A 16,602-nucleotide genomic window follows, 5' to 3' on the forward strand; every position below is an offset into this window, starting at 1 on the left:
GACTCTGTTGCTTTCTCTTGTGCATGTAAACAGTACATTAGCTGGGTCTTATGCGCCACCTAGTGGTCAAAGGCAAAATCGCTGTTCCAATGAAGTCTTAACTGTCTTTCCCGCCTTTGAAGCTCAGTTTTTGCGATGTTGCCTCACTGAAATGGTCGTGGATTTGCGTCTGCATTCTTCTGACTCGGATCAGTTTTCATCCAGGCGGACAGTGTCACAGCCAAAGGTATACATCTACTATCAAGAAGGAACCAAGTCTCCAGACCTTTAAGGAGGTGGACTCCTTCCTTCTTTGGGTGGAACATAACCTAGAATCCCCCTCTGCGGAATACCCAAGCAGGGGAGAGAATACTTAAGCCGACTGGCTAAGCAGGAAACTGCTAAACCAAGGAGAATGGATGCTTCACTCAGAAGTCTTCAAAGAGATAGTCTCCTGTTTCAGGAGAGTCCAGGTGGAGTTGTTTGCATCAGAAGCCAATCACCAGGTCAGCAGGTTCTTCTCCCGTTATGTATCTCCAGCAGCAGAGATGACGGATGCCCTGTCTTTTCCATGGCTGATAGGTTTTCTATATGCTTTTCCACTGCTCTCTCTTCTCTCCAGGGTTCTGTGGAGGTGAAGGAAGAAAAGGTGAGACTCATTCTAGTGGCTTCCTTTTTTGGCCATGGAGACACTGGTTTCCTGACCTGATCAATCTAACAGTGGCTCCTCCTTGGCCTCTCCCTCTGTGGGATAACCTGTTATCTCAAGGCCATCTCCTTCAGCCAAACCCTGCATGGCTTCAGTGACATATCTGGAGATTGAAAGGAACCGTTTTGCCAAATTGCTCCCCCACAGTAATCGAGATTATATTGGCCTCTAGGAGACCATCTACCCTCAGAATTTACGACAGTACATGGAAGATATTCTCTACTTGGTGTACTAAGAAAACGACTTGGGGCTCAAAAAGCCAGAATCTCAAACCATTTAGCATTTCTGCAAGACAGTTTAGCCATGGGTCTCAACCATCAGGCTTCTACGCTATCTACTCTTTTCTCAAAAAATCCAGAGAGGTCCATGGGCACTCATCCTTTTCTTAAACCGTTCCTGTGCAGAGCTTTTTCACAGTCACCTCCAATTTAATACCATTTTCCTTCCTGGGATCTCCATAAAGTCAGAAGCCACCCTTCAAGCCCCTGAAATCCGTATCTCTCTGACTGCTGTCTTTCAAGGTTTTATTCTTAGTGGTCATAACATCAGCCAGAAGGATCTCTGAACTTAATATCCTCTCTGTGGATAAATATGTGTTTTCCATAAAGATAGAGTGGTGTTCCATACTAACCCCTTTGTCCGTCATAAAGTTCTGTCTTCATTGTCAACAAGAGCTAATTCTTCCCACTTTTTGTCCTTCCCCTGTGCACCCGTCAGAAATGAAATGGCATTCCCTTGTTGTCAGGGGGGCCCTGAGGCCTATATCAACAGAACCAAAACTTTCCGGCAGTCAGATTCCCGGTTTATGTCATTCCATGCTGCTTCCTTGGGACGGAAGGTTTCTGATGCCACTCTGAGTAGATGGCTAAAGGCGTGTATTTCCCTAGCCTATTCCTGCCTAAAGTTGTCTCCACCTACCAAAATTTTTGCCCATTCTACAAGAGCAGCCGCAACATCGGCAGCTTTTTTCCTCAATGCTCTGCTGCATTGATTTGTAGGGCAGCTACATGGGCAAATCCTAGCACGTTTGTTAAACGTTACAAGATGGACTTATATGCTTCTGCTGAGACAGCCTTTGGAAGGTGTGTCTTGCAACACGTCCTTCCCAGTCATTAAGCAGCTACTACTTTGTTGAATCCCACCCTACATGGGTCAAGCTTTGGTATGTCCCACCTGATGTACCGTTTACATGCACAAGAGAAAAGACAGTCACTCATAAAAGGGATTTCTTTGTGCATGTAAAACAGGACATCAGGGCCACACACTAGATTCAGACCCTGTTGTGGCTGTTTCTGCTGGTGGGGATTACTTTTCTTATTTTGTCACACTTGGTTTCTTTCCAAGTCCTGTCTGCAGAGAGTGCGAGATGTCCTGTTTTTCTTGTTTGTGCTTCACTGTTCTCACTGATCCTAATACTTCCTGAGCTTGTCATCAGAAACTGAGCTTCAAAGGTGGGAAAGACAATTAAAAGACTTCATTGGAGCAGCGATTTTGCCTTTGACCACTAGGTGGCGCATAAGACCCAACTGATGTACTGTTTTACATGCACAAAGAAATCCTTTTTATGGGTAAGTGACCAACGGTCTTTTTTAAAGCACCTAAAAGTGATAGGTGTGCTACAAGTAAAAGATAAAATGAACTCTGGATATAAGCTAACAGTATAATTCTTTTTGCTGTGAAGATGCATCTCCAAAAATTGGAATCTACACACAATTCTCAGCAGATATATTTTCGACAGGATGCTTTGTGTGAGACCCTCTCTGGAAACAGCTGTCCTATAGTAACTATAACAGCCATGCCAGAATCAAATTACTATGAACATATCTGTCAGTTCAGTAAGTATAATATTTTTATCTCAGTTACTGAAATTATATTAAAATCATTTTAAATTAAATAAACATTGATGTGTGTATATATATTGCTTTCCTGTGATTTTAGGCTGGTTTGTAAAAAAACCCAAAACTATATATAACAAATTAGGATGGACACAATCCACCAAGGGTTAAGTCCCATTCATTTCAGTTAATTAGAGTTTGATACAGCCTTAACTCTCCCATTAAAGGGAGAGTTGGGGTGCAGTTCTGTCAGGCCTAGGAGGGTGTACCAAGGACATAGGATATTGTGAACTTCCCCTTCCATGGGTGAACCATTCTCTCCGTTAGCGGAGAAGGAGGTTCGCTACTGGAGGTCTCTGTGTTGTGGTGGTGGAAAAAACTCTTGCTATCGTTGCTCTGCTGGTAGTAGCTCTGCAGTGCTGTGGTCTGGAACAGGGCGTGACAGGGGTGGCTGGGGGTCTGTAGGATCCTAATCCTCCTCAGTCACTTGACATGCTCCCAAAGCAGACTAGAAACTATGCCAGCCCTGGACCTGGCATAATTTCTCCCATCCCCTCTTGGTGTCAGTGGGAGGAGAAATTAAAACAAAAGGACCATGATAGTGAAAAATGACAGCAACAAAAACCCACCTCCTGCTCTGGCTGCGATGAGCTGGAGGCATAGGAAGCCATAGTAGCTATGCTGCAGATTTCCCCCTCGGCTGAATCAACCTCAGTGAGTATTAGGATGCCAGTTTTTGCCTGCTTCTGTATTCATAAACTGCTTTGGTAAGTAAAAGAAAATGACCAGAGATTATGTAAATGGGTAAAATGTATTTCATGTTTTAACACTTATTTATGAATTCATAATAAACAAATTGATGTGACTGGTGATTGGTTGTATCATATTGTTTTATTTGTGCTGTTTTTAGGAAACCGTCCTTATATTTTCTTATCTGCTCGTGTACATCCTGGAGAGACTAATGCAAGCTGGGTTATGAAAGGGACATTGGAATATCTCATGAGTAATACTCCTGCTGCACAGAGTTTACGCGAATCCTATATCTTTAAAATTGTACCAATGCTTAATCCTGATGGGGTTATCAATGGAAAGTAAGTTTTTAACTGCTTTCATTCAGCAGCAGAGTTAATGCTACTTCAGTGCTTACAAACCCGAGCACTGTTTGGACAGTGGAACTTCTACTCCTACCCTTTGGCCTTGGTATCTTTTATAGCTTATCCATTGGAACCTCCACCAACTAATCATACAACCATGTTAGTATAAGTGAACAAGTCTTTTTATTAACCACTTATGAATATCCATCCACTCACGCTTCTCTTTTCATATGCCAAGTTTTGTCTAACCTCCTCTTCTCAAGTGTTAAAGGCAGCAGTACTGTATGCCACCTCGAGCTGGCTTGACCATGATAGATATAATGTTGAAATTATCTTGAATAGGCTCTTACCTGTTACGAAGTGGGATGTTGTTTCTCCAGGAAAGAGAAGCCGAAGTGACTTGAGCAGAAATAGGACTGATAAACCTCCCTTCTCCTAAAAATAAACAGTTTCCCTCAGTGCAACCTACATTCTTTCAGTGTTAGGCAGTCAAGAGAGGTTAATGCTTCTCCTTTTCAGAAGACTGGGCCAGCAAGCTTTACGTTCCATCAGGAAGAGTTCCCACCCAGATTTAGGACTTAACATCTGCCTAGGTAGATTATTCTTAACATGCAGTGCAATGCTATGCATGTTTTACTTTGAATGAAATAGAACTTACTTCCATGGGGCTTATTCCCAGGTTAGAGTATATAGGATTGCAGCCATAAGCATGAATCCTAAGCATGTTTAATTATACTGAATTCAATAGGACTTACTCTATGTAAGTGTGTCAGTTGCAGCTAAGTCTTATAACTCTAATATCTTTAGTTTCGTGTGTGTGTGTGTGTGTGTGTGTGTGTGTGTATTAAACTATTCAATTCCTGACAAGATGCCCTGACAAGCACTTAATGCAGCCTTCCCCAGCCTAGTGCTCTCCAGATGTTTTGGACTTCAACTCCCATCAGCCCCAACTAGCATGGGCAATAAGTCAGGAATGGTGGGAGTTGTAGTCCAAAACGTCTGGAGGGCACCAGGTTGGGGAAGGCTAGCCTAATGGAATAATTTCTTCCATACCCACGAGGTTCTTTCATCCTAGAGTGGCCTGGCCTCCTTCCTACTAATGCTGAAGAGAACTAGAGTGATGTGTATTTTGCTTATTGTTTTGTGTAGATTAAGTGGATTACTGTCTCTTACAGTTCCAAGATGTACATAATACATCTTGCTGTCTTTTTTTTTTTGAAATCTTATGCCTAGATGCTTGTACTCTCAAATGAGTATTTTTGTGCATTAGATCTGCTATACTTTCTTCAAGCCTTAAAACAATATGTTTTAATGGACATAGTGCTCTCAATAGTGTTCAGATACTTTGAGAATACTGAATAGTATGAAGCATCAAAGAGATGACTGTATTACCAACTTTCCATTTTTGTGACCTTCAAGCAGCCTTCCCTGACTTAGTGCCCTCCAGATAGCTGGAGGATACCGGCTGGCGGATGCGGAGGGTTGTAGTACAAGACATCTGGAAGGCACCCAGGTTGGGGAAGGCTGCCTTCATTAACTGATTGAAATAGTTAAAGGATCTTCAGTATGATCCAGTGTATAATATTAAAAATTATGGGTTGGATCCAGACTTAGTCATGCTGAGAGAAGATCCATTGAAATCAGTAGGATTTAAATTAGTTGAAATTAACTTGTTGCATTGATTTCAGTGGATCTATTCTAGGCATTACTACATCTGCATGCAACCCAATAATGTAATAGCTAAAATTAGGCTTAGCAAATCTGTTGAGCATTTTTCATTACTGTACATTATAACAATTAATGGACTTCCTGCATCTGAGCATATTGTGAAATGTCACTCCAATTGTATATAATGAAAGACCTTGCTCAAAAATAACATGAATTTGGTAAAAAGCTGGGAAACAAATTAATGGCCCCTTTAAAAGTAAAAACAAAAAAGACCCCAGACTTGAAAACCAGTTTTTACATTAAAAAAAGAAGAAAATATTGAATATGAACTCTATGTACTGCGTTTCTTCAAAGTTGGTTTGAAATCAGAATATGGGGTAGAAGCAGTTTAAGGGTGCAATCCTATGTATGTTTAGACTGAAAAAGTACTATAACTCCCAGCATTCCCTAGCCAGCATTTTTCTGTCTTAAACATGCATAGGATTGCACCCTAACTGTCTTTCCAACATATTCATTTAGATTAACGTTTTTTAAAACAAGATGTAAAGAACTGAATTCAGTGAATAGTAATAATAATTTGAGCGCACCTTCTAATATCCCACAAAAGTTGTTAACATAAACTTAATGGAGGATGGAAATATTTTCATTTGGGAAAGTAAGTTGTTACTGGTATTATACTTCTCCTGTAGTCATCGCTGTTCTTTAAGTGGAGAGGACTTGAATAGACAGTGGCAAAACCCAAATCCAGATCTGCATCCCACAATTTATCATGCCAAAGGCCTGCTCCAGTATTTGGCTGCTATAAAACGTTTGCCACTGGTAAGTGTGTTGTTGTTGTTTTATATGCCCAGTTTAATCCAGTGAAAGTTATGTTACATGAAAATACATGTGAACCTATTCGGTAAATCCTTTCTGCTTAAATTTGATGCATCTTTCCAGAAACATCTATCATTTACCCTAGCAAAGCCCATTGTATATGTTTAAATGTGATCAGTATTATTAGCAGCCACAGACAGATGTGATAGTTCCTGTGAAGAAAGCAGTAGGTATTGCTTGCCTTAGGTAGTATTATAAGTAGTTGAGTTACAGGGATGATACAGTTGCTTCAGGCGCTTTTCTTTCAACCCATCTCATTTCTGGTATTGGAGCTATGCTTGGAAAAATGGACTTTGGGTGATGGATGGTGAGAAGGTTTTAACTCCCCTCACCCGAGTATTCTTTCACATAAAATTAGACCCCAACACCCCTATTCCATTTAATATATTGTGAACAAACAGAAATAACTGTCTCTGTCACATCTAATTTGGCCCTAGATTCATTTTCTTCTTGCAGAGGTGTCATTTTTTTTTTTACATGATTGAGACATCTGAGAAAGTGTAGTGAATGTTCGGAGTGGTGAACAACTTTTTCCCCCCAAAGGATGTATTGCTTGAAGATTCTATTAATAAGTTAAGGGCACAATCCTGTGCACATTGAAGGAGCACTCCAATGTCGGAGTACTCCGAATAGCCTATGCTCTGCAGGCAGACGCCCACCAAAGCAGAAGAAGCACTAGAGGCAATTTTCACCCCTCCATCCTCCTTTATCCTCTAGATGGGTTTCTGAGCCTATCTAGAGAAGTTGCACTGCTGGGGTGGGACTGGGGCTGGAAAGGCCAGAGGTTACTGTGGATCCCAGCTTCTCCCTTCTCTGCCCCATCCACCAGAATGCCCCTTTTCCACCATCCCAAAGTTGCTTTTCCGAACTTGGGAAGCAGCCACCACAGTTCTTTCTGTGGCAGCTGCAATGTGGCGGGGGGGGGGGATCAGAACCCAGAGTCCCCCTCCCGAGGTGATAGGAGTGTCTTCGGCCTCATGAAGGGGAATCTGAAAAATCCTGTGGTCTGGGATGCTCTCCTAGGGACCATAGGATTGCTCTGTAAGTGACTTCTGAAGAAAGGATTAACAGTTTTAATCCTATTGCATATATTACTATTGCTGTTACATTTCCTTCTCTCACTTTTAAACCAATGTTATAAACCGAACTTCACATTTGGGCCCAGTTCTGATGTAACAATCCCAATCTGATAAACCACAGTTTATCAACATGGGAATGAGCTGTGTGCTGGCATGTTCCTTCCTCTTCCCTTCTCCTTTGGACACCCATCTTCAGCACACCTATCTTGGTTTCTTAAACCACAGTTTCCCTTGAAGCCTGAACCTGGAAACTATGGTTTAAAGGGTCCCTCTGGGCTAGGATATGAAACTAGGATCTGATCCTTGTTTCATATCCTGGTTTGGTGAGAGCCCTTAAACCAGAGTTTCCTGACATAATGGGAAACTGTGGTTTAAGAAAGCAAGGTAGCTATGCCAAAGCTGGGCACGCAAGGGGAGGAGGAAGCGTACGACTTGCTTCCAGGCTGACAAATGTGTATCAGACCGGGATTGTTATGTCTGAACTGGATCTTTGACTCCCTGTTGAAGAAAATGGATACATCGGGCTGCTAAAGGCAGCACAAAAATTGAACAAATAAGATTTTCTTGATGAGTGGGAATGGTGAAAACTTCTCTGGTCAACTTTAGCTATAAAAAGGATGTATCTTTTTTAATTTTTGAAAATATTTCTTGTAGGTTTTTTGTGATTATCATGGTCATTCTCGCAAGAAAAATGTGTTTATGTATGGCTGCAGCATCAAGGAAACAATGTGGCATACTAATGTTAGTGCTGCATCTTGTGATCTTATTGAAGACCTCGGTTATAGGGTGAGCTTTTAATATATGTACATGTACAGTGTTGAACTGAGAGTATGGTATATTTATAATTCCTATTTAGATCAAATGATATTCACTGGAGAATATGTTGCCAATTTGTACTGTTGTGGAAATTTACATACCAAATCCTACCATGCTCTTGAACAACTCCCAATATTTCAGTGAGGCCTTTGCAGCAGAACTTCCCTGTACTGATGAGTAGTACCCAAAGAAAATTTCAGGGGGAGGGTGTTTGGGGGAGGAAACGTAACTCAGTGGTAGAGCATGTGCTTTGTATGCTGAAGATCTGAGATTCAATCACCAGCATCTCTTTTGTTTTAATTTTGGGTGACAGGATTGGGATAAGATCTCTGTCTGGGAGCAGCTGTTAGGCAGAATGGACAGGACTGAGCAAGAGGGACTAATTGTCTGCTTTGGTGTATATGTAGGTAGAGAGGAGAATATGGTAGGGGAAGGGAAATGATTTTAAAAATCATTAGATAGTGTTCCTCTAGTGTAGAACATTCTATGTTGTAATGAAGTTCAGAGCTTTGCTAGTGTTTTAACCTAGCTATGCAATGTGAATGGAATTGGCAGCTCGGTTCTGGAGCTCTGAGTAAGCTCTTTCCCAGTGGAGGCAGCTCCTAGATACTTGCCCTTAGATTCAGCTTCAGTGGAACATTCTCCTTTGAGGAAAAAGACATCAGAATTTCCAGGGACTGCTTTAGATTACTTAACAAAGAAATCCAGAGAAATGTCTTGCTGTGGAGTGCTTTAGCCGGGATTCTTTAGTTGCAAGAGCTTCATGTGTAGCTTTCTACCCTTTACAATATTCTTTATCAAAATGGTTTCTCTTCTGTGTCGCCAACCGTGTGTTCTTACATAATATGGAATATTTATTTATTTATTTATTTATTTTCTATACTGCCCAATGGCTGAAGCTTTCTGGGCGGTTCACAAAAAATAAAAACACAAAGTGCAGCATAAAACAATATAAAATATGAAAGCTTAAAACTACAACATAACAGTACAACTAGAATAAAACCTAGCAACAATGCAAAGATTTAAAATACAGATTTAAAACACTAGAGCTAAAAGATTAGGAAGATAAAATGCTAAAATACTGGGAGAATAAAAAGGTCTTCAACTGGTGCCGGAAGAAGTACAATGTAGGCACCAGGCAGACCTCCCTAGGGAGCTCATTCCACAGCCAGGGTGCCACAGCAGAAAAGGACCTCTTCCTGGTAGCCACCCTCCTCCCTTCCTTTCGCGGGAGTTCCCAGAGAAGGACCCCTGATTTGATCTTAGGGTCCAGGCAGGCACATATGGGAGGAGGTGATCCTTCAGATAACCTGGCTCAAAGCTGTTTAGCACTTTGAATGCTAATACCAGCACTTTGAATTGAGCCCAGAAGTGGACTGGCAGCCAGTGCAGCTGGAAAAGTACTGGAGTGATGTGATCTCGTTGGCCAGCCCCTGTGAACAATCTTGCTGCCCTATTTTGGACTAGCTGAAGTTTCCGGACCATTTTCAAAGGTAGCCCCACGTATAACACATTGCAGTAATCCAGATGAGAGGTTATCAGAGCATGGATAACTGTAGCTAGGCTATGTCTGTCCAGATAAGGCCGTAGTGAAAATTATTAGTGTTGTCATAAAATCATGTTTTGACTCCCTGCAGAAAGTTTACCTGTGAGTATGTAGTTTTTCCATGAGAGTAAACTTACTAGTGTCCATTCCATTGACTTTGAGGGCGCAGTCCTATGCATGTTTAGACTGAAAAAAGTCCTACAACTCCCAGCATGCCTCAGCCAGCCATGTTGGCTGAGGAATGCTGGGAGTTGTAAGATTTCTTTTCTTTCTCAACATGCATAGGATTGTGCCCTGAGAGTCTTACATTTCTTTGGAACTTTAGGTCTGTATTTGGTAGATGCATAAAATTGCCCAACCCTATATTTTGTTTTTCTGTTTAAAGTAAATTTGGTGTTTCACATGACTCAGACCGTGGAGAAAAAACCATCTTTATGAAAGTGGTTTTCTTGTTTGCCTAAGGAAATCTTGTTTGCCTAGAAAAAGAAATTCCACGGTAGATACAAAACTTAATTTTAAAACACTGATTTAAAAGTGAACACATTTGTTTTATAGTAGAAATAATTAAGTGGCCAAAATGAAGGGATGATTGGAAAACTCAATACCAAGAACTCTTGTTGTGCACTGCCATCTTGTGACAATATTAAGTATACACTTTTTAAGAGTACACTGAATTTTATAACTGAATTCAAGTCTCACCTTCAATTTTCCATGCAATGAAAGGCAGATGTATTTCATAATATAAAGCATATGTGCAAAGTAGACAGCTGTAACTAGAAAAGAATCATTCTATTTTCTGTTTCCTTGCATCTTTTTATTCAACACAGCTGAGTGTCTTCTAAATGAATATTGTCTATTTTTTATCATTTCGCCCCCTAGATTCAGTTTCTATATGGAAAGCTACACAATTCTGCTCTATTTCCAAATACGTTATTTCATTTAAGCTTTTTCATCTAAGCTTTTAAAAAACAAATGCCTGGGATCTTTGGATTGCTCCCACTGGTGGGAGAGTCACCTGAACAGACTTTCACTCATACCTCTTCTCCCTGCAGCCCCTTGTGCCCCCACCCAAATATCTGCTCTGGAGCTTGGAGGGAGCTTCCAGAACAGTGGGGGGCTGCAGGTGGAGGGGAGAGTAGGAAAAATGGTCCTGGATCCTTGACTGGATCTCAATCCAGTCCATGAAGAAAAGGAGCTCTTGCAGGTAAAAGATACATAGTGCAAAATCCAAATAACTTCACAACCAATTAAGCATTTTTCAAAAACCGTAATAAGTTTTCCAATAATACACTTTAATATTCAGTGGTTTCCTGGCATTGTATCTGTTAAACATTAAAAGTATTTCAAATTGCTTTAAATGCTTATTTCCTGCAGACTCTTCCTAAGATATTGAGTCAGTCAGCCCCAGCATTCTGCATGAGCAGCTGCAGTTTTGTGGTAGAAAAGTCCAAGGAGTCTACAGCACGTGTCGTTGTCTGGAGAGAGATAGGTGTTCAGAGGAGTTACACCATGGAAAGCACATTATGTGGATGTGATCAGGGGAAATACAAGGTAAATAAAAATGGGTGGATTGCAAAAGAGCATGTGTAGATTTAATGCTTCAGATAAAGTTATGTTGTGCTTTGTTTGAGTTCTCTTCAAGGGGACATTGACGTATGTATAATTTGAGGGCCAAACTACACGATCAGATAAACATGCTTTTTAAAAAAGCATGCTTAAATGGGCGGTGGGAGGGAGCACTCATGGTGGTGGGGCAATCTGGAACATGCTCCCAATCTGGATTGTGACTCTGCACTGGTTTTCTATTAAAAGTCACCCCCACCCATGGGTTCAGTTTAGGGATGTACGAAAGTGACTTACCTTTTCGAAGGGTGACATTCGCAGTGGGGGGGAGGCGCTCCCTCCCTCCCGCCGAAATTCTTTCCGGCCACAGCCGGACATCCGGCCGCTGGGCAGCCTGCAGGGACGCAAATGGTGGCTGCCATAGCTGCCACCATTTGCATCCCTGTATTTTGCTGTGATAGGCTACAGAAATATTTACGTAGCCTATCACGGCAAAAAACAAAACAAAACCAGCAAACGCAAATGGCGGTGGCTACGGCGGCCGCCATTTGCGTTCCCTTTTTTTTTTGCCATGATAGGTTACGTAAATATTTACGTAGCCTATTACGGCGAAAAGGGAACGCAAATGGCGGCCACTATGCCATTTGTGCCCCTCTTTTGCTGTAATAGCCTACGTAAATATTTACGCAGGCTATCACGGCAAAAAAAGGGGTAACGCAAATGGCGGCCGCCGTAGCTGCCGCCCTTTGCGTTCCCTTTTTTTTGCTGTGATAGGCTACATAAGTATCACGGCTATAGTGATCGAATGGCAGCCGCGGACACGGCCACCATTGGCAAGTCAGCACGAATGGCAGCAGGTGGGTGTCCTGTTTCGCGCGCCTTTCATGGGGTGGGGGGTGGGGGGGCTTCGTTCCGCCAGAGATTTCGGGGGGCCAAATGCACTGCCATTCAGCCTCACCAAGATCCGTGGCGGAATTCTCTGACATCCCTAGTTCTGTTTGCCCTCAGAAGTGCTGTTTGCAGTAGACAGCACCTTCGGGGCAAATAGCAGCTAGACATAAATGATTTGTCAGCAGAAAACTGGTACAGCCCCAAGTCTGAATCAAGAGCACATTTCAGATCAGGGGCCTGCAGCATCTTTTTCTTCAGAATAAAATTGGTGAGTTTAAGCATGCTTTTTAAAGAGCATGTAGTTTAGATAGGAAACAGTTGCCTAAAGACATTTCAGAGTATGTGTTGATAGGGAGCAGGGCCTCACATGTGATCCCCTCCATCCCTATTCCTGACTGTCTCGCGTTGGGGTGGATTCTAAGTGCATTTAGCTAAATGTGCAAAGAATCTAATTTAAGATGTTCCTGCTCTAGGCAGGAAGGTTGTGGGCAGAGGCAATGGGGACAGGGACGACATATGTTGCCCTGCTTCCTCTCCCCATGCACTTTGAACATGTGCAGGAATTGCTCCTGCATAGGGCTAGTAGCGTAGAAAATGTATGGACTTTCTGGTTTTGATTTGTTCCTTTAAGACTTTAATTTGCTTATTTCGTAGATGTCATATGGGGAAATACAAGGAAAGACAAATTGTATTGAGTGTTAATATTTCAATACTTGCATTATAAATCCATAAATACTCTAAACTAACCATTTGGTGTCCTAATTAGGGCTTACAAATTGGAACACGCGAACTGGAAGAGATGGGAGCCAAGTTCTGTTCTGGTTTATTGCGTTTAAAAAGATTGACATCACCACTGGAATACAACCTGCCATCTACCCTCTTTGACATTGAAAATGAATTGATTGAATCGAGTTGTAAAGTGACAAGGTAGTACAAGTTAAATGTGTTCCTTTTTCTAAATAGTTTATTCAGGGGATTTCTTAACATAAAATAATGACAATAGCAGGCAGATTTTCTTGCAAGTGAACATTTGAAGAAATTTATCAAATAGCAGCAATGTGGAACGTTCTCATCCTGCATTGTTTCTGTGTGTGCATGTACAGAAGGGATGCTCTGCATATTGTAGCGTGGTTGCTGCACTCACAAATCTGGCTCTGGTCTAGAAAGCTGTATCAGGCCTTCTGTATAAAGCAGGGATAGGGAACTACTTAGACCCCAGGGCTGGATTGCTTTCCTGGGAGCTGGATGGCATTGGGGAGCAGACCCTCCCTCTAAAAACCCTGTCAAAGGGGAGTCTTACTCTACAGAGAAAGGCACAGCATTATTGCTCCTGCCTCTCTGTTTCTGCATGGCGAAACTCCATTTCTCTGTGCAGAGAGAAAGAGAGAGACTCCATGCCTTTCCAGGCACAGAGAAAAGGGCACTCCCTCTCATTTGTAAAGAATGGCAGCTACTTTCCTCTCTCCCCATGCTAAAGAGACCCTGCCTTTCTCTAGTGCTGGGAGAGGGGCTGGGCCCTGGGAGAGGATTTCCATGGGTTAGAGGTTCCCCATCCCTGGTATAAAAACCCAAACTAGTTTTATATAGTATGTATATTATTATTTTTTCCTCAGTTCTTTCAATGTTTTAACATCTAAAATTAAAGCTTAAGGGCCAGATTTCTTACATAGATAAGTTTGAAATTACTGTTATTTGGTAAGTTTTGAGATTAATTTTAGTAAAATTTAATGTCACATTTTACTAAGTTATTGGCCAGTGATTCTGATTGCTTGGTAATTGGTAAAATGTTCCTTTTGGGACATCTTAGAGGATCTTGGCTTATAGGTGAGGAGGGTTCCTATAGTCAGTTTGCTCTTTTGGCATGGTGATGTGATGCACTATTTTCATTTCTATTTTTTCCTTGTGACACACCTTAATGGGCCAAGCTGAGGTTCTCTCCACTGTATTATGCTACTACTATTTTTAATTTTGTATGATGGTCAACTTGCTTTACAAAAATGTTCTGTAGAGAAAAAAAATCCATAATATTCCTTAGGATATATGGGGAGGGTAAAGTTTCAGTGAAGAAACTTTTATTATAGTAAACATCCTCCTAATTGAATAAAAATGCCCTGGCTCATCAATAGATCTCAAGATAACTATGACCTTAAGGTATCTTAAGATAGGCATTATCAGTTGCCTATTCCTCTCTACATGACTGCATTAAAATCAAATATTTAAAATCTCAGTAATCTTGGAAGGACTTGCTTACAAATACTAGTCTCAGTTATGTTGCTGCGGAGATTTTGTTTCTATTATTAGTTGCCTTTTAATTGTATAGGTTTGAAAGACTAGTTCATACAGTTAGGCATGCTACATACTGTTGTGAATTGGACAGTTATCCTATATACAAAAATATGAATTTTTATTTGCCAGGTAGTGTGTGCACATCTTTAGTGAAGGTAAGCCTTCATATTACTAGGTCTTAAGTGTGCATAAAAAATTCAGAGCTCAGAACAATTAGTTAATACTGAACAACATTCATATTTAATAGTTCAATTTCCTGTGAATTAATTTACACTGTATAGCCTACAGTGTGAACTCTTTGTATGTTAAACTAGCAAGTCAGTAGCTAACTAGAAGCAAGTCCAGGAATAAATTAAAAATAATTTGGAAAATAATGGGTTGGATCCAGATTTAGTCATACTTAAAGTAGACACATTGATTGACATAAATGAGACTTCTCATGAAGTCCCATGAGTTACCCATGTCTAAATTAAATCCCATTTATTTCAATGGGTCTACTCTAAGTATGACTAATCGAGATCCAACCTGATATGTGTTAAGGTGGTTCCAGTCATGGTACAGCATTTCTCCCAGCTAGTGAAATAAATGAAAGAAAATCAGTGGAGGGGACAGGACTAGTGCTGGAGCTTAGTTTCAGATTCAATGTTGTGTATCTTAATCAATTGCTCTCTTTTTTTAACAGCAAGCAGCCTTTGAGGGGTGGTGAGGATTTGTGGTCCTCCAGATGTTGTTGGACTACAACTCCCATCATCCCTCACCACTAGCTATGCTGGCTAGGGCTGATGGATTTGCAGTTCAAGATCTGGGGTACCACCAATTGCCCACCCCTGTTTTAACAGAGAGCAGAAGTTTAGGCCTTTCCTTCCTATAATTTGACTGCTCAAAATCTCTCTCTCCCCTCCTCCCCCCATGTAGCTTTCTCATCCTTGGGGGAAAGATATAGAGCTCCGGCATAATTTCTCCCACAGCAGAAAATCTGCTTGGAGATGGTTGAACAGACAAATGGCAGGAAAGTAGAGAGCGTTAAGCATGCACACACGGTTCCTTTGCTGAACTTGTAAGCCTTGTGCAGGGGCACTTTTCAGTGAAACAAACTTTTGTGAGATTGTTCATGCATCTTCTCCACAACATTTGATTTGGCCAAAAGTGATAGGCCAAATGGTGTACATATAAATGGATATAGTCATCATGCCAGTAGTCAAATGCCTCTTGGTCACATTTTACTTAACAAATTAGCTTCTTTCTTGCATTCATTTCTTTTAAAAATTGCTGATTAAATTGTTTTACTTGAGCATCTTGCGACTTGAAACCTACTCTTTGGCGTTCTTGCTGTAGCCCCACTACATATGTTTTGGAAGAAGATGAACCTCGCTTCCTTGAAGAAGTGGATTATAGTGCAGAGAGCAATGATGAGCCAGATGTTGAGTTGGCAAATAACGCTGGTGATTTTGAGCCCTGTCTTCAAGAAGATGGACTTTCCGACTCTGAAATTACAAGGACGCATTTGCCTTGAGACATCTTTGGGACATGAAGAAGAAATTAAATACTGTGGGTTATTTAATTTTGGGGCTTTGCTCAAGCAAATTAACTGCAGTCAGTCTAGTTCAAAAACAATAAATGTTTCTGGCTTTTAAATTAATTGACACTTGTTTTATTTAAATACATTAGTTCTTATCCTTAGCACTGAAATTGCATTATCACTTGATTGCCTGCTAAATATTTTTGCATGGCTTTTTGTGTTCATCCCTACATTCACCAAAACATTAAGAAGCTATTGGTATATCAGAGGGCAGAAGCTAAACCTTATTCCTTGGGACAGTGGCTGCTGAGCTATTTACAGAAACTCCACATACACACAGGTTTATTGAAATGATTTTGTGTGTGTGATCTGATACTGTTTTCCTTCAAATTTTGTGGTTTGTGTTTTGGCACAATGCAGGACTTGCTCTGGACTAGTTTATTTTGCACTTAAATTAAAAAAGGATGTACTGATCAGTGTATATCTTGAGCCTTAAATAAAATGTAATTACATGGTTTTACTATTGTTCTTGATTTAAAATAGACAATGATACCTGCATTTCTGATTAAAGGAGAAATGGTGTTTTGGACAATGGTTCCATTTGCTAGGTAAAGATCTTAGTGGTCTTACGAACAGGTTCATCTGTGTCTGGACTATACCACTTCAGCCTACAGGTGGGGGCTCATATGACTGAATGCTTCTCCACATGAAAACAGTTACTACACATAGAAAACCAGCATG

At 41.0% G+C, this 16,602-nt stretch overlaps 1 protein-coding gene across 2 annotated transcripts in view; it reads left to right on the forward strand.

Moving 5' to 3' along the window:
* The window catches only part of AGTPBP1 (ATP/GTP binding carboxypeptidase 1), a 71,545-nt gene extending 55,168 nt beyond the window's left edge, over positions 1-16,377 (forward strand). For both annotated transcript variants that reach the window (XM_084834161.1, XM_084834162.1), the window contains 7 exons: positions 2,370-2,523; positions 3,434-3,614; positions 5,975-6,104; positions 7,895-8,026; positions 10,977-11,153; positions 12,823-12,983; positions 15,678-16,377. In XM_084834161.1, coding sequence (XP_084690287.1) covers positions 2,370-2,523; positions 3,434-3,614; positions 5,975-6,104; positions 7,895-8,026; positions 10,977-11,153; positions 12,823-12,983; positions 15,678-15,855 — 1,113 coding nt within the window. In that variant the 3' untranslated portion in view covers positions 15,856-16,377. The remainder of the gene's footprint in view (positions 1-2,369; positions 2,524-3,433; positions 3,615-5,974; positions 6,105-7,894; positions 8,027-10,976; positions 11,154-12,822; positions 12,984-15,677) is intronic.
* The last annotated feature ends 225 nt before the right edge of the window (positions 16,378-16,602 follow it).

The sequence above is a fragment of the Heloderma suspectum genome, chromosome 2, assembly GCF_057233095.1.
Source record: "Heloderma suspectum isolate Gila_16-S chromosome 2, 16-S_ref, whole genome shotgun sequence".
NCBI classification, from domain to species: domain Eukaryota; kingdom Metazoa; phylum Chordata; class Lepidosauria; order Squamata; family Helodermatidae; genus Heloderma; species Heloderma suspectum.